The following is a 27,914-nucleotide window of genomic DNA, read 5'->3' on the forward strand; positions in this document are numbered from 1 at the left end:
GAGTATTTAGGAAGAGACGGTATTATCTGTCAATGGGATATATGCAGTTGTGTTCATTACAGAACTGTAGAAAAAGCAGGTAATCAAGATCACATTTTCGTTACTGCGAAAATGCCTATTTTTATTTCTTTGCAAAACGCACATAATGCTGCGTCGAACTTACATCTATAGATTATGAGGGAGTATGGTTTTACGCAGCTTCTAACAGTATTCCAGTGATATCACGGCGGTGGACACAGATATGGGCTTCACACAGAACATTCGTGTGCATAATCGAATTGGGTCCTCGACGTGGCGAGCGAACGAACACTAACCACTAGACATCCATAGATTAACATATTAAAAAATACCCCGTTACTGTTCCCAGCTTATTTGCATTCACAGATTATGCAAGCATCGCTGTTTACATCATCTTAATATTGCCTCTGTTTCTGACCCTCTTTTGCAATATGTATTGAAAGAGTTGTTTTGCATAGGCGTTGATTTAAAACAGTTCGGCAAATACAACAATTTAAACACTGCCCTAAAATTGTCGCCAAATATCAGATACACTGCACAATGCACCGAAAAATTCAAGTAGAACAGAAGTTCAAACACCCTGTGGAGGATGATATCACATAGCGTTGGGGTCGACTTGTACAGGATCTGAGCCCACATCATTTTGATCCGTATCACGTGACTTGGTGTATGGAGTAAGAGAAAGATCATTGAGACAGCAAAGAGAAGCTTCGTAACTTTAGCTTCAGGACTCGACGAATCCCGTTTCTTACGGCTTGACGACCGCGAGATGCCCTGGAACAATCTCTTGCGACGTTTATGGGCATTTATGGCACCGACGGCTATTCCAACGTTCAGGAAAACCATAGCAACGAGCGGGATAGCAAGGGTGAGGATCGAGTCTACGTAGGTCATGGCCATGACTAATTTTTCATACTCCTTGAAGGCAAGACATTTGGCTCCGGTACTATGATGAATAACCCCCGTCGTCCACAAACTGAAGCTATAAATCCCAATAGATATGACAATTAACACCAGAATGGTGAACTTTGCACGCGTCACATTGCACCAGACTACCACGTGACCTGGAAGGGATACCCGGATAAAGTTCTCGCACGTGATCATGACGACAAACCAGACGGAGAGAAATCCACTGACGTATATAAGGAACACTGTAGCTTGGCAAATTCCCTGGATTGTAAAAGCAGGCACCTCAAGTCGATTAAGCCAAACTATAAACAGTGACAGGAGAAAGCCAATATCAGAGATGGATTTTCCAGCAAGATGTAAGCAGCAAGAGGTGCTGCGCAACGCTGGGCTGAGAAACGCTCCCGCTGCCAGAGTGTTCCCCACAAGCCCAATGACGCATACTATGGGTATCATGACTGTCTGAAACTTCCGGACAAATAAGTACCACGGGTCATCCTGCAACGCTTTAACCATGCTAGAGTTGGTGGAGTTGAAGATGAGCATGTCGTCGATGTCGTCGATGTCGTCGTTGAAGTCGATTTCCAGAACTGTGAAGTCGGAATTGTTGATTGAAGGCATTATGGCAGCTTTGTCACTCGGCACAACTGTATCGGTTTCTAAGCCAAATCCATGGCGGCTTTGTGTCAGAATGTGAGAATTAGTCCGTCCCAAAGAGCTTTCTATGTAGATTAAGCTGGCGCTTTGGATAATGCTATAATTAATTCATTGTTGCGGTGCTCTGTTCTTTTGAATGTTTTGTTTTACATAATCAGAACTACCTGGAATGAAGAGGTTGACGACGATGGAAAAATATAACACGTGAAAAACAATCTAAAGTAATTATCGCGAAAGAGGATCTATGATGACAGAGCTTCAGGAGCTGTTAATGATTATCAAGGAAACAGCTACTCCTTTCAACCTTCTTGTATCACAGTTGGACAAGAAACCTTTACCTGCTAAACATTAGAAATATATTGAAGTCAAAAATGCTGTCAGAGCATTCTTCTTTTGAACCCTTTTTTTCTTGTGGCCATTTGATCTCTGCGCTAACGTTGTATGATATCATAACCTATAAAGTATGACCGTCCTTTTTAATCTTGGTGACGTTGAAACTCCCATGTAGTTATATCACACAGACGCCTCTTACCGAGGAACTCGGAGCGTAGAAAGTACGATCTCAACATTGTAACGAGAAATGTGACGCCCACCGGCTTTCCATTTGAAACTGATCTGAAACGGCAGAGGTGATTAATCACTCCGGATTCGATGCATCTAAGATGTTGTCATATTGAGCACAGGAGTCCACAAATCATGTTCTTGGTGGAGTTCATCGTACTATCCTGCTGTGTCCATTTCCTTTGACGTAGTTCCCGCGGTTACTGATTGGCTTTAACTGTTGGTACCGAAATGTCACCAGTGTACAATTGATGACATGCGGAGTCAATTTCAAAACATCAACCTTCGAAGCTGACACTAATGAGGAAGAGTTTCTGACCGTCGGCAACTACGATCCTTTACTATCTGAAACAGTAAGACATCAATAATTATTAGTTTCTTCACATAGGAAATTAGTTTCTTATCACATAGAAAAATGCAAGCTACACTGAACGTACGGTTATTATATACTCTTTTCTATATCATTCCAAAAATGTAGGAGATATTTCATTTTGCGAGCATAGCACCAGCCGGTGCCAAAGCATATGGGAAAAAGTAATTGTACACACACACACACACACACACACACACACACACACACACACACACACACACACACACACACACACACACACACACACACACACACACACACACACACACACACACACACACACACACACACACACACACACACACACACACACACACACACACACACACACACACACACACACACACACACACACACACACACACACACACACACACATACACATCATTCATCCCCTACTTTTTCGGAATGGTCGATGTGCTATATTTAGAATGTTCAACATAATGATTTAAGTGACAATGTGAAAAATGTAGTTTTCATGACGGATTTGGTAACATTCCACGTATATATCGGTGGTCCATTCAGGGGACTCCGGATGATTGTACATCGGAGAATCTCATGCTCCTAGAGACAGGGTTGTTCATAATGGGTCATTATCAGGTGGCTGTATGTGACCAACCGACATTCAAGCCCAGCGTTCGAAATAATTCCCAAAATGTGCTTGCCAATCGGGCTAGCTATGCCTGAAAGGTTACTACACAACAAAATAAGTCAATCGTCCGAAATTTTAAATTCAATGTAGACACGGGTTTCATCATAGAGCTGCTAATATTATGCTTTCTTTACTAAGCCATAATCTTACATGATTTAAAATTGTACTATAGTTAACAAGTCGGAAAGAGTTAATTAATTTTATGAAATGACCCCCATGAAAGTTCACGAGCCAGTCGGGCCAGTGAATGTTATGTTTTACTAGCCCGATTTATTAGCGGGCCATTTCGCACACTGATCATCCCTCGGCTTTAAAAACATCAGACAGATGTCATGTCGCGCATACTGTTCATGATCCGAGATGAACAGGACTAGAAGCAGCTCATGCTGACAACTAACAACTGGTATCGAATGCTCAGGCGACAATTTGATTGTCACGATATCCAAAATGCTAAGATCCATGCTTTTTATTTCAGTCACTGAATAGTTTGGACCAGGCGCGAGTGTTTACTGACCTCCATCAGAAGCTGGAATATTGTCTAGTGCATTCGTAATATGAGACCCAATACAGCACCAGCAGCTGGAATATTATCTACTGCATTCGTAGTACGAGACCCAATAGAGCAACAAGAGCTGGAATATTGTCTATTACTTTCGTGATACGAGACCCAATACAGCAACAGCAGATGGAATACCGTCCAGTGCATTCGTAATACGAGACCCAATACAGCAACAGAAGCTGGAATATTGTTTAGTGCATTTGTAATACCAGACCCAATACAGCAACAGAAGCTGGAATATTACTAACGTCAGCATCATACAGACATCTTCTAATTCAAAAACATATCCTCATTTGCATAAAGCCTGCACGTGTATTAACTGCAGCTGAATAAACACGGCAGCATATCCTAACGTCCATCGGGTTTTAAGGGGGTTTAGTCTGGCATGCTAAAATGCTGGAGAATCTCGTCAGTGATTTGATTTCTCTCTTGGACCTGTGCAGGTCCGGATATGCTGGAGACCTGTGCAGGTCCGGATATGCTGGAGACCTGTGCAGGTCCGGATATGCTGGAGACCTGTGCAGGTCCGGTTATGCTGGAGACCTGTGCAGGTCCGGATATGCTGGAGACCTGTGTAGGTCCGGATATGCTGGAGACCTGTGCAGGTCCGGTTATGCTGGAGACCTGTGCAGGTCCGGATATGCTGGAGACCTGTGCAGGTCCGGATATGCTGGAGACCTGTGCAGGTCCTGATATGCTGGAGACCTGTGCAGGTCCGGTTATGCTGGAGACCTGTGCAGGTCCGGATATGCTGGAGACCTGTGCAGGTCCTGATATGCTGGAGACCTGTGCAGGTCCGGTTATGCTGGAGACCTGTGCAGGTCCGGATATGCTGGAGACCTGTGCAGGTCCTTATATGCTGGAGACCTGTGCAGGTCCGGTTATGCTGGAGACCTGTGCAGGTCCGGTTATGCTGGAGACCTGTGCAGGTCCGGATATGCTGGAGACCTGTGCAGGTCCTGATATGCTGGAGACCTGTGTAGGTCCGGATATGCTGGAGACCTGTGCAGGTCCGGATATGCTGGAGACCTGTGCAGGTCCGGTTATGCTGGAGACCTGTGCAGGTCCGGATATGCTGGAGACCTGTGCAGGTCCGGTTATGCTGGAGACCTGTGCAGGTCCGGATATGCTGGAGACCTGTGCAGGTCCGGTTATGCTGGAGACCTGTGTAGGTCCGGTTATGCTGGAGACCTGTGTTCCCCTCCTTCATTCATTTCAATCAGTATTTAATGCAGAAAGCATGGACGAAATCCTACGAGAGATATGAAAACAGAAATCTAGAATGTTTCTGTCAGCCGGGGTACCATACGGGAGTTTATGACAAGCCATTTCCGCTTCAAACCATTCCGTGAGATTTATCAAAGACAAACAAAGGACTCGCTAGCCGGATGATTTCTCAAGTGACCGTTTCGAAATATAACGCAGCCATCAAATCAGGAAGTAAGTGGTGACGTGTCAAATGGGGATATAACTGATCACTTGCGAGCGATCAGTCTTATCAATACCTAATGCTGGTGTTTTACAATGTACGTCCCCTGTTCTCCAATTCATGTCACACGGCTCCACTGTGTAATGGCCCCGTTTTACGTAACAAAAATTAATTTTAAAAATGCATTTGCAAATACGTCCCATGTACGCCACGTTGAAACTTGCTATCACCTTAATGCACATTGTTCAATTTCAACTTGCTAACTTGCCATATACAACCACAAAGAAGCAAAAAAAATAAAATAAATACATTTGAAAAAGGTTTCATATAGTCACATAGTCTTCTCATTTTCCTGCACATTGTTTCATAATGTAACGTATTTTGTTGTTCCACAAAACCATTCATCTTATGTATCAATATTAACCAAAGGATTCTTGAAGATTTGGTGGGGTTTCAGGAAGAAGTGACTGTTACTGAGCTTGAGATCACTGGTAGTGTGGTCACATGACTTGGATGACACATGTCATCGTTTCCTAATTGCGTAGATAGATTATCACGGTGTTGATCACCTGTTTTTCTGGTCACAACTCGATAATGTACACCGCGATATTGTTGAAGTATTGCTGGGTGTGGCGTGCAGCTGAAGGGCATGTTTACTTTCCAGCTCAATATATATGTGTATAAAGCGTCAGCAGGTATAGCGATTACTGATAGACTGATAGATTACATGTATGTATGTATGTATGTATGTATGTATGTATGTATGTATGTATGTATGTATGTATGTATGTATGTATGTATGTATGTATGTATGTATGTATGTATACTATCCCAAACTGATAAGCACAGACCAGAAACCTATTGCAAAAGTGTTGTTTTTTCAAATATATACTCAAACAGAATTTAGTGCACGAATTTTTACACAAGGTGAGAAGCAGGCAATGTCGATACAATCAAGTGGTACTTTTAGGTAACGGAGAGATTGAGCGCGATGGTGGACAACGTAGCACGACCCCGACGTCGGGTTTGTTGTCCCTCTTTCAGCCTGTTTGACCGGATATCCTCCGAAGTTCAGGCACCCTTGCTGCTCTTACCTGTGGCAGTACGATCACACTAATGTAGTACCCGGATGTAGCGGTCATGGGCTGTAGTTGTAACTCAAGGTCTGCCTGTACGGGGACGGTCAGTTGTTACACCTGTTCGGTTGCAACGAACTGCAAGCCGTGATATCTTGCTCAGACTAATTAACTTTCAGACGTCTGGCAACAAAAGACTGGTAATCTCCAGCATGCATTCTGTCAATGGCAATGGTCGGTGTCGCAGAGTCAAGACGTGTCGTAGTGAATTGACCTTGAACCTCCTTGTGTGTGTGTTGAACATATAATATCTATTTGCAATTTTTTTAAAAGCAAAACTGTAGGCTTCTGGCAAATATCAAGCTATGGTTTCAGTGAAATTTCATGTTTTACCTTGGCTGAATTTACAGTAAGAAAATGTTCAGTATTCTCCAAACGTTCACGGCCTATTTTATCATATAACAACGATGACAACCTAACTTCAAGAGGTCGCACCAAGTCGTTCTTTCTTCAAAGTTAAATTTGGAAATAGTTTAAATTAGGACTAAATCTAAATGTTATCTTTCAAGCAATATATATTACACTGCAACCTGTATTTGACCTAAAGTTGCTCTGCGATTCCCACGTCTTCATGTTTAGTGTTAATCCTGAACACTGTGTGGAAATCAATGTAGCATCTATTCTTATAGTGAGCATCCACCTCGACATAAACTATTGCCCACAGATCCAGAGGAACAACTATGTCATGACACCTATGTCCGTCGCTACGTGACTTCCAGCGTTTTACATATATTTTATGTCTTTTCGATATTACCACTTACTTCAGTTTAATGTCAGATCTATTTCACAATGTACACCAGAACTGACTTTACGCAATCAAGAAAAATCCCACACACAATTACATTCCCACAACATCCATTCTACATGTGTGTAGCGTGGGGTATAGTGAGGAGGTTATACAATTGTAATGTGGTTTATCTATTTAAAATTGGGAGAAGCATAATCATCCACGAACATGTCTGTTATCCATGAAAATATACTGCTTGATATCAACGCAAAATGGGGGATCTAGGGATATCGGTTGATTGATCCTTGTTAGTGATTAGCTACAGACACTACCAGACAAATACCATTCTGATTAAAGTAAAATCCTAGTAATTTCTGGTTTGGATTCGGGATCGCCAAATCACTAGCACACCAGCTTAGCCAACGTTGTCTCCACAAATTGAAGCTCAACAATTGGCTACTAGAATACTTCTAGATCGCCTTCTTTGGGTGCTGGTGATTTGTTGCCTCAGTGCCTCACTCACCCCAATCCCAATTTGTACTTTAACCAGAAACTGTGAAGATAACAGTTATTCTCACATATTTGACATCTACCTCACGTGCATTGTGTATGCAAAACGATTCACACGCAAAATATTTACTTACTCATTTAGCATAATATAATTATAAAATCACAAAATGTATCATTTATCACATAATCATCAATTTATTGTTTAATTAAGGCAGTCTATACTACCTTATTGTGTAGCTGCTCAAGTTATGCATGACATCAGTTTTCTCGTAGTAGCCATAATTTTGCAGTTGTGGTCGAGGAGAAAGCATACAAAGGATGTATCATTATACCTACCAATTTCGGTCACAAGAAGGAATGTGTTTCGTCATAATTCAGATAAAATCTTGATTAATCAAGATCAACATCATCCTTAATGAGGAGCCATTGCACGCATAGATCGAGATCTTCCTAAATGCGGAGCACATGTAAACCTAGGTAAACATCTTCCTAAATGACGAGCACATGTAAACCTAGGTTTTCTAAATGCGGAGCACGTGTAAACCTAGGAAAACATCTTAAATGCGGAGCACATGTAAACCTAGGTAAACATCTTCCTAAATGGCGAGCACATGTAAACCTAGGTTTTCTAAATGCGGAGCACGTGTAAACCTAGGAAAACATCTTAAATGCGGAGCACATGTAAACCTAGGTAAACATCTTCCTAAATGGCGAGCACATGTAAACCTAGGTTTTCTAAATGCGGAGCACATGTACATCTAGGTAAACATCTTCTTAAATGCGGAGCACAAACGTCTTCTTGATTACGGGGTATGTATTATCTTGATAAACGTCAAATGTTGAGCTATGCCATAATATCTAAATAGACATCTTCCGTAACATGGAGAAGGTCCAAGTGTAGACAAATATGTTCCTAAATATGGAGCCAATATCAACACCAGCACATGGAGTGTTTTGTTAGGAAAAAGTCATTAGTTAGGAACACTCATTTTGTAGAAGGTTATCTGGCAATCTTTCCTTTAGAAACATGTGAGTTGTGCAGAGTTATCCGGAAATCTCCAAAGCCAAATTCCATCTGTTTCCATTAAGGAGGCACAGGTAGCAGGACAGGTATCATCTAGAGATTTATACACTCCATGGCACTGCTACTTATGAAAAGGAAACTACAAAAGAAATCTTATATTTCTCTTCTTGACCAACGCCCAAAGGCCACAGCCCCGTTGTATAAATATATACAGGAACTACGAACAGCGATCAATTACCGCACGGGCTTATATGAAAGTCCAAAATAGGTACAGTCAATAATGTTGTCTTTTTGTATCCCCAAAGGTAGCAATGTCATAGGGGTAATAAGCATGGACTGCGGATGTGGTTGGGGTCCTTTCTCACACACCTGGTAGCCTGCTTCACATGTCCCAGCACCCCTGCTATCATGAGCGATAATAGAGTTCCTGGCATCTGTGACGCAGAGAGTGAATCATTGGAATCATCTATGTACTTATTACTTTAATTAATTACATAATTCTGAAGAACTGGAACTGGAAGAAATAACGCTGAACGAGTGTTTCAGACAGGCTCTAAGCCTCAGTACCGATTTGTACAGTGTGCCATTTTTTATGTTTTGCTGTCATGATTCACAAGAGAATATTATATTCAATATATATCATTTCTGACGTGCGCATACCACGGTCGACATGGGATGTCATTTTTACACATATAAATACCATGATTGACAAGGGGATGTCATGTTTGATAGGGGTATACTGGAAGCTCTGTAAACCGGCAATCCACCAGTCCGGCATGCGCTCAATATCGGTACAAGAATCTGATCTCCACAGAAGCTATTTACTTATTATCAATTAGACACGCCAGCCCAATTGATTTTTTTACAGTAATTAACGCTCCTTAATCCGGCATCCAGTAAAAACGTGCTCATTTCTCGCTCAATTTTGAAAGTTAGTCCATGCTCGACATGGTATGTCATTTTTGGTATGAATACCATGACTAAAAAGAGAATATCATGTTTAATATAGGTATATCATTTTTGACGTACGAATACCATGTTCGACATGATCAATTTTGAAGTATGATTGCAGTATTTATTATCATGTTTGAAAAACGGAATATTAAGTTTGACGTATAACTACGATGTTTGACAGAGGAATATTATGTTTCACATCTGAATATTATGTATGGCATAGGGATATTAAGTTTGACATATAAATACCACGTTTGACGATGAAATGAAGGACATGTTTGATGCTGAAGTCGACGGAGGTGGGTGTATGACAGCTAAAACGTGTGAAAGTATATTCATGTAAATCTACATGGCTTCTTATATTTACAACGGCGTGACACCGTAACCCATTTTCCCTGGTGAAGCAAATGTGAGCACGCACCCATTGCCAGTAAATGTGTTAATCAACAAGAGAAGAGTATAAACGATCAGAAATGTATTCACATTCCAAGCTGAGCTGAAACAGTGCTTTAACATTCGTGCAATGGTGGCCCGTGAATGTCCGGGATAGAGTAGGCCTTCAGCAATCCATGCTTGCCATAAAAGGCGACTACGCTTGTCGTAAGAGGCGACAAACAGGATCGGGTGGTCAGGCTCGTTGACCGTGTTGACACATGTCATCGGTTCCCAATTGCGTAGATCGATGCTCATTCTGTTGATCACTGGAATGTCTGCTCCAGACTCGATTAGCTCGAATATTGCTGAGTGAGGCGTAAAACTAAACTCACCCACTCACTTACTCTTGTAGTGGTTTGCATTACAGAAACTGGATACAAATAAAGACAAGATGTCTTTCTAGAAAATGCATCCACTAAAATATAACCTGATAAGTTGATTGCTTTATATTGAACATTATAGTCCCAAAGGCTTTTCCGATCCCCTTAGTCTGGAACGACATCCCTTTTAACAGGTGACTGATACAAATGGATCGCACTAGATGTATGTGACTCAGTTGTGTGATGAATGGCTTGTCATCGTATCACCATAACGTAGGAATTTGTGGTCACTCCGTCAACATACCTGTTTCTGAGAACACTTATAATTATCAAGACTCTCTGTACACTATCTAGGATGGAGTAAATGGCTTTGCCCAGCTTGTCGGACATCACAAGAGATGACAGAGTGCAAGCCCTACAAAGAGTTGGTCGATGGTTTGGCTTTAAAATGACACTCAACCTTAAACAGATCAGATTGTGTGGATATCAATATGGTGTAGAATAAGCGGGATAAAAGAAATATCAAACATGTAAAAGGATTTCACGTTTTTTCAGCATAGTCAATTCATAATCCAGAAGTAATTCGTGGACCAGACAATCACAAGCGACTGGTATTTTGTATATACTACATCAACGCGAGTGTGGGAAAAGGCTTTGTCGAGTTTGTGTGGTATGCACACGGCTATATCAAGTTGCATGGATGTGAATGTCTCGCGGTAGAACACTTATTGTCAAACTCGAGTTTGAGAGCATGAACATTCCGACAGCTCGCACCAACCCCAGTTTCAGTTGTCGAGAAATAGAATCGGTCTTTAGTTGGCCGTATGAAGGCCGTTTTATTATCACTTTATTTGATTTTCCTTTCAGTTTAAAGTGAAATTCAGCGATACGTTTTCACTGCAAACCGAATATAGTTTAATTATCATCGTTGCTTTTAACGATCAACAAGTATGGCGTGACATAAGAAAGCAGAAGGTTGGTTGACGTCAAAAGCGCTAAAGCGGTTCGAATCACAAAAGCCGGCTACTTACAGCACACGAGTTCTACTTATCGTTTTCGATAAAGTTTGAAGGATAAATGGTTTCTGACAGCCATGTTGTAATGTCCATATCTCTCCCGAACGATATATCCAGGAAAGATCAGAATTTGTGGAATGTGCAAAATGTAGACAAAAGTCATATCGACACTTGCGAGATCAACAAAATTTTACATAGCTATTATTTACTGTAAATAACCAATCATTAGGACGAACGTTATTGTGATGTAAAGCTGATTTTATGCATTCGTAAAATAAGTGAAAAAAGTAGTTTCCGATAGAGTGAGTGAGTTAACATTAAACGCCAGATTGACAATATTTCAGCCATATCGTGACAAGAACATTTAACGCTGACATGGAATATATGTATATTATAAAAACCTGTCGTCGAAGCACAGGAAAACAACTAGAATATCACACTTAGAATTAAAACTAGTGTAAAAAGTTAAAACTGATAGCACCATTTGGATAATACAATATTTAAAAAAATAGGCTATAGATCGCCAACAACCTTTTCCGATGGAGATGCTATACTACGTGAATTGTATAAAGGACGTTGGCTGATTGTCGTAAGCAATACATGATCGGTCCGTACCATAATTCGAGTATCCATATTGCAGCAAGTGATTATGGCTTTGTGCCTTTTTGACAATATTCCAGATTTGTAAGAAGCGGGGACACCAGAAATTGCCTTCACACATTGTACGCATGTGGGGAATAGAACCTGGGCTATCACTCTGCTCCCTTATCACATTACATACTGAGCGCGTATGAATAGAATATTCATCACAACGACTCTCTGTTACATACCATCTTGTTGAAAAAACGAATGTTCACGTGGGTGTGTGTATTCTCTCATATGCAACTGCGGAGCGAAAGTTAATTGTTAATCAACGCAACGAACATCAACACAATGACGTCAGAATCAAAGAAACGGTTAGCGTAGCTCATATTGTAATGCATTTATGTAACTGTTGTTTGAAGCTGACGTCGAATATTTTACTTTTTCATCTCTAAGAGTATATCGATTGAGTTGATTATACATATTGTAGTTGTGGGTTCTGGAAAAATACAACATGACGCTTATACACTTGTACAAAGGCTGAATCCTACAGTGGGTTGAGATATGTTGTGAAAATGAACGCACATTTTCTGTGTAAGAATGGTAGGGTTGAACTTTGCAATTGGTGAATAAATTATATTAACGACCATCATGGCTACCCGATAGAAAAGATGGACGTTATCACGCCATTTACAGGAAACATGAGCATAAGTAATGTCCTACTGTGATGGATGTTATTAAATGTGCATGTTGCGGCTTCCTTTTCATCGATGTTGTGAATTTATCAAACGTTGGGAAATATACTCAGGTCTTCACAGCTCATTGTGGATTTCAATACAATGGCAAGTCGAAAATAGGACTCGGGACAGCCATTTAGAACGCACAAGTATTGTTGTGGCTGACAAATAACCTTTTCATCACCATCATTCTCCAGAACATCAAACTTGCCTTGCGGTGTATTTGCTTGTTATTGCAAACCAGAGGAATGCCGTTTCTTTTAAGTATTTTCGGTCTCAGCCATATCCAACATCTCGTCCACTCGCCCCACCCGTGCACTTGCCCCACCCGTCCCCTCGCCCCATCCGTCCCCTCGCCCCACCGTCCATTTCCACCCACGATCAATATGTCTTGCCGGTCGTGGCTTGAATTTGGGTTTGTGATAGTTTCTGTTCAGAAGACTGCGGTGGTTTCCCTTCAAAGTAGAGCAAACCCAATTTCACTGACTTCATAAGGCAGACAGATTGTTGCCTCGCCTTGCCTCGCCTCGACCCCCACCCCCCACTTCCCTCGCCACACCGTGCCACGCTGCGCCACCCCGTCGGTCTCGAGCAATTAGTGATCATTGTGGCAAGAGGCAACAAACAGGATTGCTTGACCGAAGGAAGATATGGTTTGAACTGGTAATCGTGACGTCACACACTTGGCTGTTTGGTCCAGACTCGGTGGTATACAACGCACCGTCATATAGCTGAACTGACCAACAACGAAGACACAAAGAAAAAAACATAACACGTGCTATGAATCAAGTTCCCTTTCGATTTTGATGAAAAGCATGGATTGATTACTGTGAAAACGTTGTGGGTGCTTACGTGCTTACGTGCTTACGTATCTTCTATGAGGTGTGATACTCTAAGATAATAATCTTCATTAATTCTTGTCATGCAGTTTGTGTGCATCCTCTATTGGTTCCTTGCTAGGTCTCTGTGAGAGTCGTTAAAGGCAAGTTGTAGAACAAATTGTTCCGCTCGACAACTTGATTGATTGCGTGTAGTGTTTCAACGTTCACTGGGCATATCAAATCACCGGATGGTCTGGTGCAAATGTGTCACAAGCAGATCTCGTGTAGATGAATTTTGCCGAATTTTGAGTTGTAGGAAACAAACACACACAAACTGGGCCATTGGTAGTTTGAATGTGAGCAGTGTTAACTGGTGATTTTACACTTTACATTAGCATGCATTTCTTGAGTAATGTGACCCCAAGAAAACATCCGATGACTTTAAACGACTGTTTGTCGTTTTTACAACACATTATTGTCCTTGTTTAAATTTTGCAACACAATGCGACATCTGCAGCGATGATCTTCCTCGTTCCGGTCGCCCAAGGTCAACAACTGCGGCACAAGACAGACTTGTCAGAACTTCTGCTCTTCGGAATCGAACCAAAACAGCTCGGCAGATCGGCTCCCATCTTGAAACTGGAGTTCGAGTCTCGGGTCAGACGATTCGAAACAGATTACATGCACGTGGGACTAGGGCTCGTCGACCGTACGTTACGCCAGTATTGACGACCCGACACATCAGAGAAAGACGTCAATGGTGTGAACAACATCGCAGCTGGGGAAATCGTCGATGGGCAAGGGTTATGTTCTCTGATGAGTCGAGGTTCACTATAGACTTCCGGGATAGGCGTTCTCGGGTCTGGTGGCGGCAGGATGAGCATTACGCTAACCCCAACGTTCATCAACATGACCGATTTGGTGGTGGTTCTGTTATGGTGTGGGGAGGAATCACTGTGAATGGCAGAACAGCACTTCACATCGTCGAAGGGAGAGTCACAGGCCAGTACTATCGTGACAACATCCTTGATGCCATTGTTATTCCCTTTGCGCGCCAACCTGGTCGACATTTTCTTTACCAAGATCAACGACTATATGCAGAGGCAAAACATCGTTACCCTGCCCTGGCCGGCTCCCAGCCCCGACCTTTCCCCCATAGAACACGTTTGGGACATGCTCGGGAGACGTGTGAGACAGCGTCAACGTCAACCAGCTACGGTTCAAGAACTGGGCGCAGCGCTGCAAGAGGAATGGAATGCCATACCCCAATTCATGCTTGGTCGGCTGATAAGGAGTATGTCAAGGAGGATTCGTGCTAGTTTGGCCAATCGCGGAGGTGTCACACGTTACTGACTTAACTGTAAAAAACGTTAAATTCAGTTTATGAACCCTTCTCACCTGTTCATACCGTTTGTGGAAATGGCCCGTACATGAGACCGCTATTCACCGTGTAATCTGGTTCTAGACTTGTCTATTACTGGTCCCGACTTATTAGTAATGAAATATATTCGCCACAATTTTGGTTACTTCAATTTTTTTCCGAATATCCCCTACTTATTTTGAACAGTATATAACGCAGTATCATCCACATGACTGGTTGCTCTCTGGACGCTGTAATGATACCCTGATTATTATCACCCCAAATAACCCAAGCTGGGTGCTAGGCGCTTGGAAGTTAAAATCACGTGGCTTTTTCCAACCGGGTACCCATTTTCTGCTGGAGAGACAATTTGAACAAACTCATAAGGCGTGGCCACATGTATCACATATGCTTCATTGTGAAGTAGCACTGAAGTCCTAGAGACTCTCAGGAGTCAAGCTGCCAAACGGTCACCCATCCAAGGCTCTCCGACCTTCATGTTGCTTACCTTCAGCTGATTTCATAAGGGCATGTGTGCAAACAATCATGACACACTTCGGTATCAGCTTTTATATCCTAGTGTGGACAAAACACTCAAACCACACACCTGTCAGTACATAGTCACTGTTCAAAGTTGCGTCACTTGCTCACGCCAGATACCTATCATCGCGAGTGCGTTCGAATCCCAGTTCACCATCAATTATGAGAATCATTCTAGTCTTGCCAACACCGTATTCCATGCTTGGCGTAAGAGGCGACTAAGGGGATTGGGTGGTCAAGCTTGTTGACTGTGTTGGCACACATTGCGCAGACCGATGCTCATGCTGTAGACCACTGTTTGAGCCAGACTGGATTATTTACTGACCGCGTAAAACTAACTCACTCACTCACTCACTCACTCACTCACCCACTCACTCTGTTAGTGATATGTTTGGAATACAATCTGAAATGGCGCAAAACAAATCCACTGACGGACTGAACATTCAATAAAAATATAATGGCAGAGACCAAGACGACAGCATGAACAATAAATGAATTGTGGAGCTCTTTTCAGCCCTTCACACAAAACAATCCTGGCACTTAGAATTCAACACACACTTTACACAATTATTGATCTGAGATCATTTTTTTAAACGCGGTTGTGACATTTTCAGTCAGTGAAGATAACCTCTGTAAAAGGAAAGCATCCATGATTTTAGAAAAAAATGTACTTCAGGATGTGTGTATTTTTCCTTTTCAGTTGAACTTTAATTTTTCATGATGATTTTTTCATAGCATAAAAATCGGTTAAGCTGTCTGTAGTATATTTATAACGAAATTCTGTTAGACAACTCGCTAGGATCGAGAAGCAGAATCAGAGCGATATGGCAATTGCTCATCCTCCAACTATTGCTTCTTAAAGTTATTGACAAAAGTCTTTTGAAATGCTTTTGAAAACGTGGCGTAACATTCCTCGAGAAGAATTTTAAACGAATTATGTTGAACATGTAAACTTGTTATCGTTTTAGAACTGAAAAAGCGCAGTTATACAACTCCTACTTTCCCTGACGTCAGTCAACTAGGTCACAACGTAGTGACGTCGTTATTCAAGAACGTTACGGCGCCATTCACGTGCACAGTTGCTATTAGCAGCATGGAACCTGTCTTAGGATTGCAATTAATCCAGTTGTCGTTTGATACACTAGTCTTAAGTTAGACGATTTGATTTTCTTCAATGATTTAAGGCTTTTCTGCGTCAGATCGGCGGCAGATTGATTGAAAACGTCATCACAGCAGGCGCCGTACATGGTAGTTAATGCCTCGTAGTGAGCACAGAAGGACATGTATCTGGAGCATTGACATAAATAACACCTTGGTGTGTTAAAGCGATGGGGTAGCCACGTGGATAACTCGTTCACCCTGGACTCTTACAGAAGAACTTGACGGTTCACCGGATACAGATAACCTAATGTGATGGTTCACTGGATATACATAACTTCATGTGATGGTTTACCGGATAAAGGTACCCTCATGTGATGGTTTACGGATAAAGAAAACCTCATGTGATGGTTCACCAGATAAAGATAACCTCATGTGATGGATCACCAGATAAAGATAACCTCATGTGATGGTTCACCAGATAAAGATAACCTCATGTGATGGTTCACCAGATAAAGATAACCTCATGTGATGGTTCACCAGATAAAGATAACCTCATGTGATGGATCACTAGATAAAGATGACTTCCTGTGATGGTTCACCAGATAAAGATAACCTCATGTGATGGTTCACCGGATTAAGATAACCTCAAGTGATGGTTCACCAGATAAAGATGACTTCCTGTGATGGTTCACCAGATAAAGATGACTTCCTGTGATGGTTCACCAGATAAAGATAACCTCATGTGATGGATCACCAGATAAAGATAACCGCATGTGATGGTTCACTGGATAAAGATAACCTCATGTGATGGTTCACCGGATTAAGATAACCGCATGTGATGGTTCACCGGATAAAGATAACCTCATGTGATGGTTCACCGAATGAAGACGACTTCCTGTGATGATTCACCGGATAAAGATAACCTCATGTGATGGTTCACCAGATAAAGATAACCTCATGTGATGGTTCACCGAATGAAGATGACTTCCTGTGATGATTCGCCAGATAAAGATGACCTCATGTGATGGTGTACCGGATAAAGATAACCTCATGTGATGGTGTACCGGATAACGATAACCTCATGTGATGGTTCACCAGATAGAGATAACCTCATGTGATGGTGTACCGGATAACGATAACCTCATGTGATGGTTCACCAGATAAAGATAACCTCATGTGATGATTCATTGAGCTCTGATAACCTCACGTCTTAGAGTTAAAGTTTTGTAACGGTATACTGATGGTTCAGCCACATCCTGGCGTGTGTGTCTTGTATGGGGGCAGACGCCAAAAGTGATGAATGTGCCAAACGTTTACCTCTTTCGACAAACCAAACAGCACGAGTATTACCCTGAAACACCTCGAGACGGGATAACTGTTTCCTGAAGTTGCAAATGGACGCGTCTTTACACAGCTAACCTCGTTAATATTAACATGATTAACACAGCATTATTTAATTACGTCAGGCCATTTCTGCAGAGTTTTTGTCTGATAAGATATATATTTACCTCATGTATCGTGAATATTTAACACTAAGCAGCTTCAAACATTTCCTTTCTCACTTCCCTTGCAAATCGAGAAAATGTCATGTGTTTATAACATACAATAAAAACCCATGACTCCTTTACTAAGGTTCACCATAGCTCCCATTCTTTAACATTGCATGACGGTTACCTTAGTGACTCACGGTCACCATAGTTTGTTAAAGGAGGCAGTGGACGGTAATTTTTCTCTTAAATCATCCGTATTGTAAAAGTATGAACCACAGATTATGAAAATGCAGTGCACATGTTAGTATTCTAGCGGGAATAGTGCGCAATGTTGTGTTCCCACTTAAACGAGGTTCATATTACAAATATCCACTACGCATGAAGGTGCTTATTGAGTTCCATGTTAATGATGTTGCTGTTTAAAGTAATGCATTAAGTGTTCCAGGAACACATCAGAGCAAGGACAGCTGAGGGATCTGCTATGTGATTAACGTCAGTGTCTGGGGAGTTAAGGCACTGAGCTTCCATATTAATAAAGTACTGACATGGAAATGCTCTCTGTTGAGATCTTCAGATGTCGATGAGACACGATCCATTAGTTGAGTCGTGACAGGAGTGTGTATTGTGAATGTTATCATATACCATACAGTCTTGATCCGAGCTTGCATTCGGAATTCATTGATTAGACTCTTGCATTGATGTCATCAGTACATGCTCAATGGTATTACAACGGTAAGAATCTACATAACCTTTGATTTTTCTCTAGGAAAAGACTTGATAAATAATCGTGGCTACCAGATTCATCATCTCATTTACACGACTATCCTGTCGAACTGCAGTTTTTGACAGACCAAAGTCCCAACACAATAGAAAGCATGATGTTATGACCTCAACTGTCACCACACCTACCTTAGTCTCTGTGTCTGCTGAGGCCATACATACCATATTATCCTAATGGATATCAGCTAATACCTATTTGAAGGGAAGACATGGGAGACACCGGATATTTCGTATGTCACTGTGGGGCACGAACAAAACCCTAGAAGCTCTCAGGATCAAAGTTTCTGAACATGACGACCATCCGTCCATCTACCTACTGACTGCGACCAACAGTATCTCCATGACGTTGGACAATTGTTATGGATACACGTCTATTTTCTATATAGGCGACGTTTCGATGTAGATTCTGTTGTCGTTGCCAATAAAGTAGTCACCTCATACAGAATAATGAAGTGGTATATCCATAAACTTGCCTCATTCTTCATCTCGTCAACTTCTAGAATGACAAGCAAAGATAATATCTCAGTGGTCCGGTAGATACTCGCTCGGTGAGCGGAAGGTCGGTGGTTCGATCCCCGATAGTTCTATGCTTGTTGTTACCCTGGTATGCCGACCGCGATATGAATTCAATGACTTTAAACGCAACGTTCAACCCTATGTTAACTCGATTCGACTGACTGGTATTTTTAGAGTTTGGTGATTAACAAGAAAGGTAAGATACTCTATGATTGTCATCTATTTCCACTCGTCTCCCTCAGCTTTCCATTTGAACTTTCCACTGATCTCAAGAGTACGTGCACCATTCCAGGTTTATGGGCTAAACACCTTGTAATCAAGTGAGGAATCAAACCCGGGTCTTCGATGTGCCTAGCGGACACTTCAACCACTACGTGTTCCGTTTGGTCGTCATTGCTTTGTACTGAACATGATGAGAAAAAAACCCTGTAATACCTATCCAATGGGATTGTACTATGAGCGGGAGTAACTCTGTGCTTTGTTAGTGATAACAAAGGCTGAGATGGATATGGCGATGGAAATATGTCCATGGTGTGTATCGTAATACAGTTACATATTACACTGGTTGATCGAGTATGTCAGTTAGTGTGCTGTTGCCTGAACAGAGGGTTTTTCTTTTGAACATATAGGACGAACAATAACACAAAAAACGCAAAATAGAAAAAACCCGCAAAATAAATACAAGTGCGTCAATCATAGAACAACTATTCAACTATTCATTATTTTAAAATATAAATGAGTGAATGAGTAAGTTTAGTTATACTCTCAGCACTCAGCACTCAGCACTCAGTACTATCCCAGTTATACGTCGGCGATCTGTAAATAATCGAGTCTGGACCAGACAATCCAGTGATCAACAGCATGAGTATCGATCTGCGCAAATGGGAACCGATGACATGTGTCAACCAAGTCAGCAAGCCTGACCACCCGATCCCGTTAGTCGCCTCTTACGACAAACTGAGTCGCCTTTTATGGCAAGCATGGGTTGCTGAAGGCCTATTCTACCCCGGGACCTTCACGGGTTTTAAAATATAAAGAATGTCACTCAATTATAACTCTTTGAAATCTCCAGCTGTATATCTGGCATCGTCACGCTGAATATACCGGAAAGATAAACCTACAATCAAGTAGAAGGTTTGATAATATTTTTTAAAGATCAATGATAAAGTACTCAGTGAGTGGGTATGTTTAGTAACACCATTATGTAATACCATTGCACATGTACTGATGACATCAATGCATGAGTCTAATCAATGAATTCCGAATGCAAGCTCGGATCAAGACTGCATGATATATGATAACATTCACAATACACACTCCTGTTTCGAAATATTCCAGCAAATGTCCAACGGGGGACACTGAAAATGGCTTTCACTCACCTTAGCGACGTGGGAAATCGCACGCTTTAATCACTGGTTACCTATGGAATCCGAGAAGGGACATTGTCGCGCTGTCGCCCTCTCAAAAACAAGCAAAATGAGGCAAAAATTAACCAAAGCGCGACAATACGACAATGCGACAATGCGACAAAGCGACATTTCGCCTGTTTGTCGCATTGTCCGGATGTCGCGTGTCGCGTTTCGAATAACATTTTCTCTGTTCCTCCAAAGTGCGACACGCGACATAGCGACACTTTTCAAGGTCAAAATATGTCGCATTATCGCCCTATCTACGATGTGTAAAAAAACCCTAAACATTTACTAAAACGCGACACGTGACAATGCGAAAATATTGAAATGTCGCATTGTCGCGTTGTCGCCCTTTTCGATTACCGATGCGCATGCGTAGAAAGTAAATTATAGTACGCATGCGCAGGAAAAGTTAAACTCTGTTTCACACTTCATTGGTCCTTTTGCTACTTCCAATGGTTTTTAAAATGAAGTAGTGCTTGAAATGGCAGTTGGACTGCTTTTCTTGAACTTAATGCAAGTCTTCATTGTTGGTTTGCACATTATTTTATATATAAATGTATTTAGTGAATGAAGTGTGTTTTAGCAGCAAGACAAATATTTGCGCAACTTTTCATTGTAATCAGGGCACACGTGTGCCTTGTTATTCAAGGCGGGGCAATTTGCTGTGCAGATTAATGTCACACCAGATAGCTATTATCATAAGTTCGAATCCCAGCACCATATACATTAATCACTTTGGACATTTCGCCGAAATCCAGATGACAGGTTGTGGGAAACTGAAATATTGTTAAAATTCAAGCCACATCGGCAGAAACATCAGGTCATGTCCTCGAATGGGTCACTATATTCCATAATGTGGCTCCTGACACAGTTTCATGGTACAGTCCTGTTTGACGCTGATGAATTTGTTCATGATCTGCCTCTGTTCAGCCAGCAGTGGATGGATACCAAGTAGAATGAGATATCACTTAACCACCCGACACCTCAAAGACAGTTTAGGTCGGCTTTGAACGTAATAATGGGAAAACGCCATACAAATGGACTGTTATGATTGTGATATACTATCCCAAGAAATAAACGCATAGACGAGAAATCTGTTGAGAAAAGTTTCAAACGTGTATAACTCGTCCATAAATAGACGTTAGTGCATGAGTTTTACGTCAGTAATGAGTGCATGTGCTTTAGAAAAGGTAATGTCTATAAAACATATAATATACTTCTAGACAGCGAAGACGTTGATGACGACGTAGCACGACCCTGACGTCGGGTTTTCTGGTTCTCAAACGAATCTCTTTCAGTTTGACCTGACATCCTCTGAAGCCCAGGTGCCCTGGCTGTTGTGCTCTCACCCATCACGCAACTGTAGTACCCGCATGTACCTATTTGAGCTGCAGTGGTAACTCTAGGTCTGCCTGAAACGAGCTGCAAGTCATTATATCTTGCTCAGACTAACATTCAGACGCCTGGCAACAGAAGAGTTGTAAAAATACAAATCGCCTATGCGTTTCTTTTGGAGGGATGGTTTATTAGAAACGATGAAATACCTTGGCAGTGTTGCGTACCTTTGAAGTGCCAGAAACCAACTCTCCCTCCCTCCCTCCTCCTACTCTGCGACGCTCCACTCCATTCCACACCACACCTCTCCTCTCCCCTCCTCCCCCTTCAATCTTCCGGCGCTCCGTTCTACTCCACTCCACCCTAGCCCACTCCTCCACCGTTGCACTCTCTGAAGGTTTCGGAAGCTTCGCAAATTATCAAGGTATTTCAATACAATAATGTGTTGTCATGTCTGTTTTTAGTTCTATTTGAATCCTGTCTTATTAACCCTGCACGTGAGATAATTCACAATATATCTCATACTTTTCTCATATGGATACTTATATGTATCGTTTCAAACATGCACCTTCTGAATCATAATATTCTTCAGCAAAATGGACAGTTTGAATACTCCATTCCATTAACCACGCACCCTTAACCCATACACAACACGGCAACGTGGATGTTCATTTATCATTGTTCTGAGTTCGAATCACGGGTATCTCAGCTCTTAAAAAGCATATAAAAATAATCATGCTTGTGATAGTTTTTGGATTCCGCCGTAACTAATAAAACACGACACGCGACAATGCGACAATGCGACATTTTCACGAAATGTCGCGTTGTCTCATTGTCGCGCGTCGCGCTTTGTTAAAATTTTGACCAATGTATGTATTGTAGCTTAATGACTAAACCGCGACACGCGACACGCGACAACGCGACAATGCGACATTATCGTGTTGTTGCATTGTCGCATGTCGCGTTTTAGTTAATATCTTATAATACATACTGCAGTCAATATTTTAACAAAACGCGACGCGCGACAATGCGACATTTCATCAAAAAATCGCGTTGTCGCACTGTCGAGTGTCGCGTGTCGCGTGTCGCGTTTTAGTCAACATCTTATTATACATGCTGTGGTCAATATTTTAACGCGCGGCAATGCCGTATCCATATGAAAAAATCTAGTATCCATATGAAAAAATTATGAGGCATATTGTGAATCAGGCCATGTGCAGGATTAATAATGTAGGATTCAAACAGAAATGAAAACGGGCATCACAATACATCATTGTAATGAAATACCGTGCTATTTATACAAATAAAGCTTGGGTGAGTGGAGTGGAGCGGCAAGAAGAGTGAGAGGAGTGAGTGAGGGAAAGCTGGTTTCTGGCACTACAAGTGTACGCAACTCTACCAAGTGATGTCATTGTTTCTAATATCCTACTGCTAATTATAACAGTCCATTCGTAAGGCGTTTTCCCGTTATCACGTTCAAAGCCGACCTAAACTGCCTTTGAGGTGACGGATGGTTAAGTGATATCTAATTCTACTTGGTATCCATCCACTGCTGGCTGAACAGAGGCAGATCTCAGACAAATTCATCAGCGTCGGACAGGACTGTACCACGAAACTGTCAAGAGCCACATTATGGAACTTAGTGACCCATTCAAGGACATCACCTGATGAATTTGCCGATGTGGCTTGAATTTTAACAATATTATAGTTTTTCACAACCTATAATCACAACCTGTCATCGAAATGTCCAAAGTGATTAATGTGTATAGTGCTGGTATTCGAACTTATGATAATAACTATCTGGTGTGACTAAGAGACTAACTCTGCTCCGCAAATTGCCCCGCCTTGAATGATAGGGGTACAGTGCGCCGTGATTACAATGAATAGTTGCGCTACTAATTCGTTTTGCTGCTAGAACACACTTGACTGGCTAAATCCATTTGCAATATGTAAAACAATAAAGAAAGATTTGCATTAAGTTCAAGAAGAGAAGGCCCATTGCCATTTCGGGCACTACTTCATTTTAAAAACCGTTGGAGGTAACGAAATACCAGTGAAGTCTGGAATAGAGTATAACATTTTCTGCGCATGCGTAGATTAATTGACTTCCTACACATGCGCAACGGTAACAAAAATGGCGACAACGCGACAATGCGATATACATTTCGTATTGTTTCTGTCGTGTTTCTGTCAGTTTGTTAAATGCAAACTATGGTCAATATTTTAATAAAGCGCGACACGCGACAGTGCGACATCGCGACATTTTGATGAAATGTCGCGTTGTCGCATTGTCGCGTGTCGCGTGTCGCGTGTTAGTGAATTCTTACATATCTTAGATAGGGCGACAATGCGACAACGCGACATATTTTGACCTTGAAAAGTGTCGCTATGTCGCGTGTCGCACTTTGGAGGAACAGAGAAAATGTTATTCGTCATTGTCGCGCTTTGGTTAATTTTTGCCTCATTTTGCTTGTTTTTGAGAGGGGGACAACGCGACAATGCGACAACGCGACAATGTCCCTTGTCGGATTCCGTAGTTACCCAACCGCCGGTAATGCATTCTAAAAGTCCGATGTCATAGAAACATGAAAGATTGCTAGGGCATTGTGCTAATACCCTAACTACAAAGTGTAAGAAGCAGATCCTGGAAGACAAGGGTCACAACTCAAATACAGTTTTGCTCAGAATCATCGTCATGATTTTGATCCGTGACGTGCAATGCCAACATGAATGCGCCAGAGTTTATCAAAATATGATACAGACTACCGTGTACATAGTCAAATGTTAGATGGTAAAACATATTTTCAACATCAGTTGTATGTATACTGGACAGCAAAAGAAACGCAATTTTCGAAAAAATATGACACCTTATAAAAGTAAGCGTTCATGTTTATGTCTTCTATTGCAAAATTTGACCAAAAAAAACAGAGTTGCTTTTCTTTTGCTGTACAGTGTAGTAAAATATGTGTAGAGAAAAGTTTATTCAATGATTTGATTTAAGTATCGAATTGAGTTATAGGTTACGGAAGCATTTTTTCCGTTTTTCCGTTCCAATTTCGTTTTCCGCGGATATATTTGAACAGGTATTGTCTGTTAGTCAACGCAGTTTGCGTTAATGGTTTCTTAGTATATTTATCGTCCAAACCTTGCTTCGATAGGAGATTATATATGTGGGAAGACCAAGTTAAAAACTCTCCTGAAATATCGCTGTACTATAGAATACTCTGCGGAGAAGTGTGACGTCTTTGTACCGTGGCGTCACATTAAAATGGCATCATTAATCATCGTCATTGAACTGAATAGATATCAAAGAAGTAAAGTGGTAACCACACTGTTTACACTCAAGACTGTGGTTATTACTGATACGAAACAGAAACAAAGGAATGATATCAGATGATATACATCATCTTGCCATTTTCAATTCCAAACACAAATATATCACAAATTGGCATTTGTTACTTTTCACAATTCCTTGATTTATTGATCTTGAAGACACTTTGTCGCGTTCTTCTTTGCAAGTTGTACAGATATTGATTTAGTTGCTAGACAGCTACATAACTGAAAAGAAAAACGCGTGTTATCAACTGGTTTTGCATTGTTATGTATCAAAACGATGTTTCAGAGAGGTGGAAAGTCGTTTTAACTGGTTTATGCAATACATAAGAATAGGCTTTGATGAAATATTGTTTCTGTGTGCTCAATCTGACTCGATAATGACACTGTTATTGTTCATCAGCTTTGTTGTTATATTCGGTCGATTTGGTCCAAGTATTGTTAGTTCATGCCAATACTTGAAGAACGCGAATCGATCAGGTTTAACATTTCCTGCAAATGTCCTGTGCAAGAGGCAATGTTTTCGTCTCCCCATGTCGTAAAAGGAGACTAACGGGATCGGGTAGTCAGGCTCGCTGACTTGGTTCACACATGTTATCGGTTCCCAATTGCGCAGATCGATGCTCATGTTGTTGATCACTGGATTGTCTGGTTCAGACTCGATTATTGACAGACCGCGGCCATATAGCTGGAATATTGGTGAGTGCGGCATGAAACTAAACTAGCTCACTAGCTCGCTCACTCACTCACTCCATCAAGACAGACATTCTCCAATCTAAATAAAGAATCGAATATTTCGTGTTTCTTTACAACACGTTTTGTTACGGCAAGTCATGTAGTGCTGAGAACAGACTGTCTTAAAAGCTGTAAAATCGTGAGTCATTATAATTTTATTAATCGATTCTTTTTATTAAAAAATCGATGTTTGCTGTGAATGTCGTTATTCCCAAATTTGGAATGTCAATAAGAAAAGAACATCTGTCCCATGCACGGATACAAGAACAACTATTTCCGTGATACAGTTCGTTCAACAAAGTTTTAGAACATATGACTCATGTGCACTCCCAATCATATCCTTCTGGTAAGGTACGTAGGTCCCAAAACATTCCATGTATATTTACGTCTACCGAGTTTGTAATCGTAGTATTCTTGTTATTTTATTTTCGTATACACGCCGGCTAGGGTCAATGCAGGTAGCAAAGGTACAATAAGTCCCCATGGTCCCTAGTATGGTGATCTTCCTTCAGTTGTTGGCGATCTGTAGCCCGTGTTTTACATCGTATTGTCTTCTTTAAGTACAATGTTTTAGTTTTTATATTTACATCTGTGATATTCTAGTAATATTGTTTAACTGTCCATCGTCGACAGGTTTTTATGATGTGCATATATTCCATTTCAGTATTTCATATTCTCGTCGCGATATGGCTGAAATATTGCCGATGATGATAAATATGAACTCACTCACTCACTCACTCACTCACTCCTACTGGTAACTCTACACAGGAATCATATTCGTCCATATATATATAACGTGACTTCGTTGCAAAGTAAAATCTCCTCAAAGGGCAATCACAGAACTGCAGTGAGGTGGTGAGTGAGTTTAGTTTTACGCCGCACTCGTCAACTCGTCAACTTATAAAATTGCAGTTATATAAAAAAAATAGTAATAGTTATACTCCTCTCATTTGGCGCTCATATCGAGGTTACGTGCATGGCTATCCCCGGTCACAGGACACTTTCCGACATATTTCAAGTCCCTGGGGATCACACAACAATGTTGCTTGCTGCACAATAAACAAACACTCGCACTGCCAGCCCATCCTCACGGGTACCCACTATTATACACCTGGGTGGACTGAAACGATGTGGATCTAAGTCTCTTGTCCAAGAATGCTACTAAAGACAGGTATTTGCAATGTGTAGAGTTCTTACAGTCGTATTAGTTTTGCTATAATATCTCGAAATGTGTCGTATATCATAATACGCCGCATCATGTCACTTGTTTAGCAGACATTCACCATCGCCGATCAGATGTCTCTTCACCTCTTTGACAGAGTAGATTTATCAGTAACCAGTCTCATATTGATGAATATATTCCGTAAAAAAGACAGATAAAATTAATGCCACCTTCGCGACTTCATTTGCTCGATTTCATAATTCGTCACACAAATCTCATTAATTCATTTGCTATCACTCAGGTCGCTGGAGCAATCATTCAACAGGGAACTGACATTGCACACTCATGTGTATGAGGCTTTAAATTCAGAATAATTTTGTGGACATGCTTTAATTGAATTTACATTAAAGATACCTAAAACTTAACTGTTATTTCTGAATGCATCGGAACGACTTACCTTCAGTTCATTGTTGGTACTTCTGTAATGCTGTGGTTAAATGTTCCACATATAATGGCACACCTCTACTGAAACAAATTTCTCAGATGGCGACACTACCTTAAGCTACGTCCCGAGCAGTGACAAGAAAGAAAGCTCCCAGCCTCACGTCTAAGTCTGATTGTGTTGTCGGTTCACTGTATGTTACCTAGGAGGTTCCCGTAACCAATCGAAATGGTTGAAACAAGCCTGCGTCAACAAAGGTCGATCGAAGCAATTAGTTCCGGCGCTGTTTGA

General features: G+C 41.3%; 1 protein-coding gene across 1 annotated transcript; it reads right to left on the reverse strand.

The window, feature by feature from the left end:
- Window positions 1–100: 100 nt before the first annotated feature.
- LOC137282497 (FMRFamide peptide receptor frpr-18-like) lies at window positions 101–27,687 on the reverse strand. The gene is made up of 2 exons (XM_067814249.1): window positions 27,639–27,687; window positions 101–2,487 (listed from the first exon to the last, which is right to left on the reverse strand). The coding sequence occupies exon 2, from the start codon at window positions 1,543–1,545 to the stop codon at window positions 409–411; it is 1,137 nt and encodes a 378-aa protein (XP_067670350.1). The 5' UTR covers window positions 1,546–2,487; window positions 27,639–27,687; the 3' UTR covers window positions 101–408.
- Window positions 27,688–27,914: the final 227 nt, after the last annotated feature.

Source organism: Haliotis asinina, chromosome 4 (genome assembly GCF_037392515.1).
Source record: "Haliotis asinina isolate JCU_RB_2024 chromosome 4, JCU_Hal_asi_v2, whole genome shotgun sequence".
NCBI lineage: Eukaryota > Metazoa > Mollusca > Gastropoda > Lepetellida > Haliotidae > Haliotis > Haliotis asinina.

Bases quoted from the DNA above. Each gene is read 5' to 3' on its own strand.
- LOC137282497 (XM_067814249.1), bottom strand. From the start codon at position 1,545: ATGCCTTCAATCAACAATTCCGACTTCACAGTTCTGGAAATCGACTTC.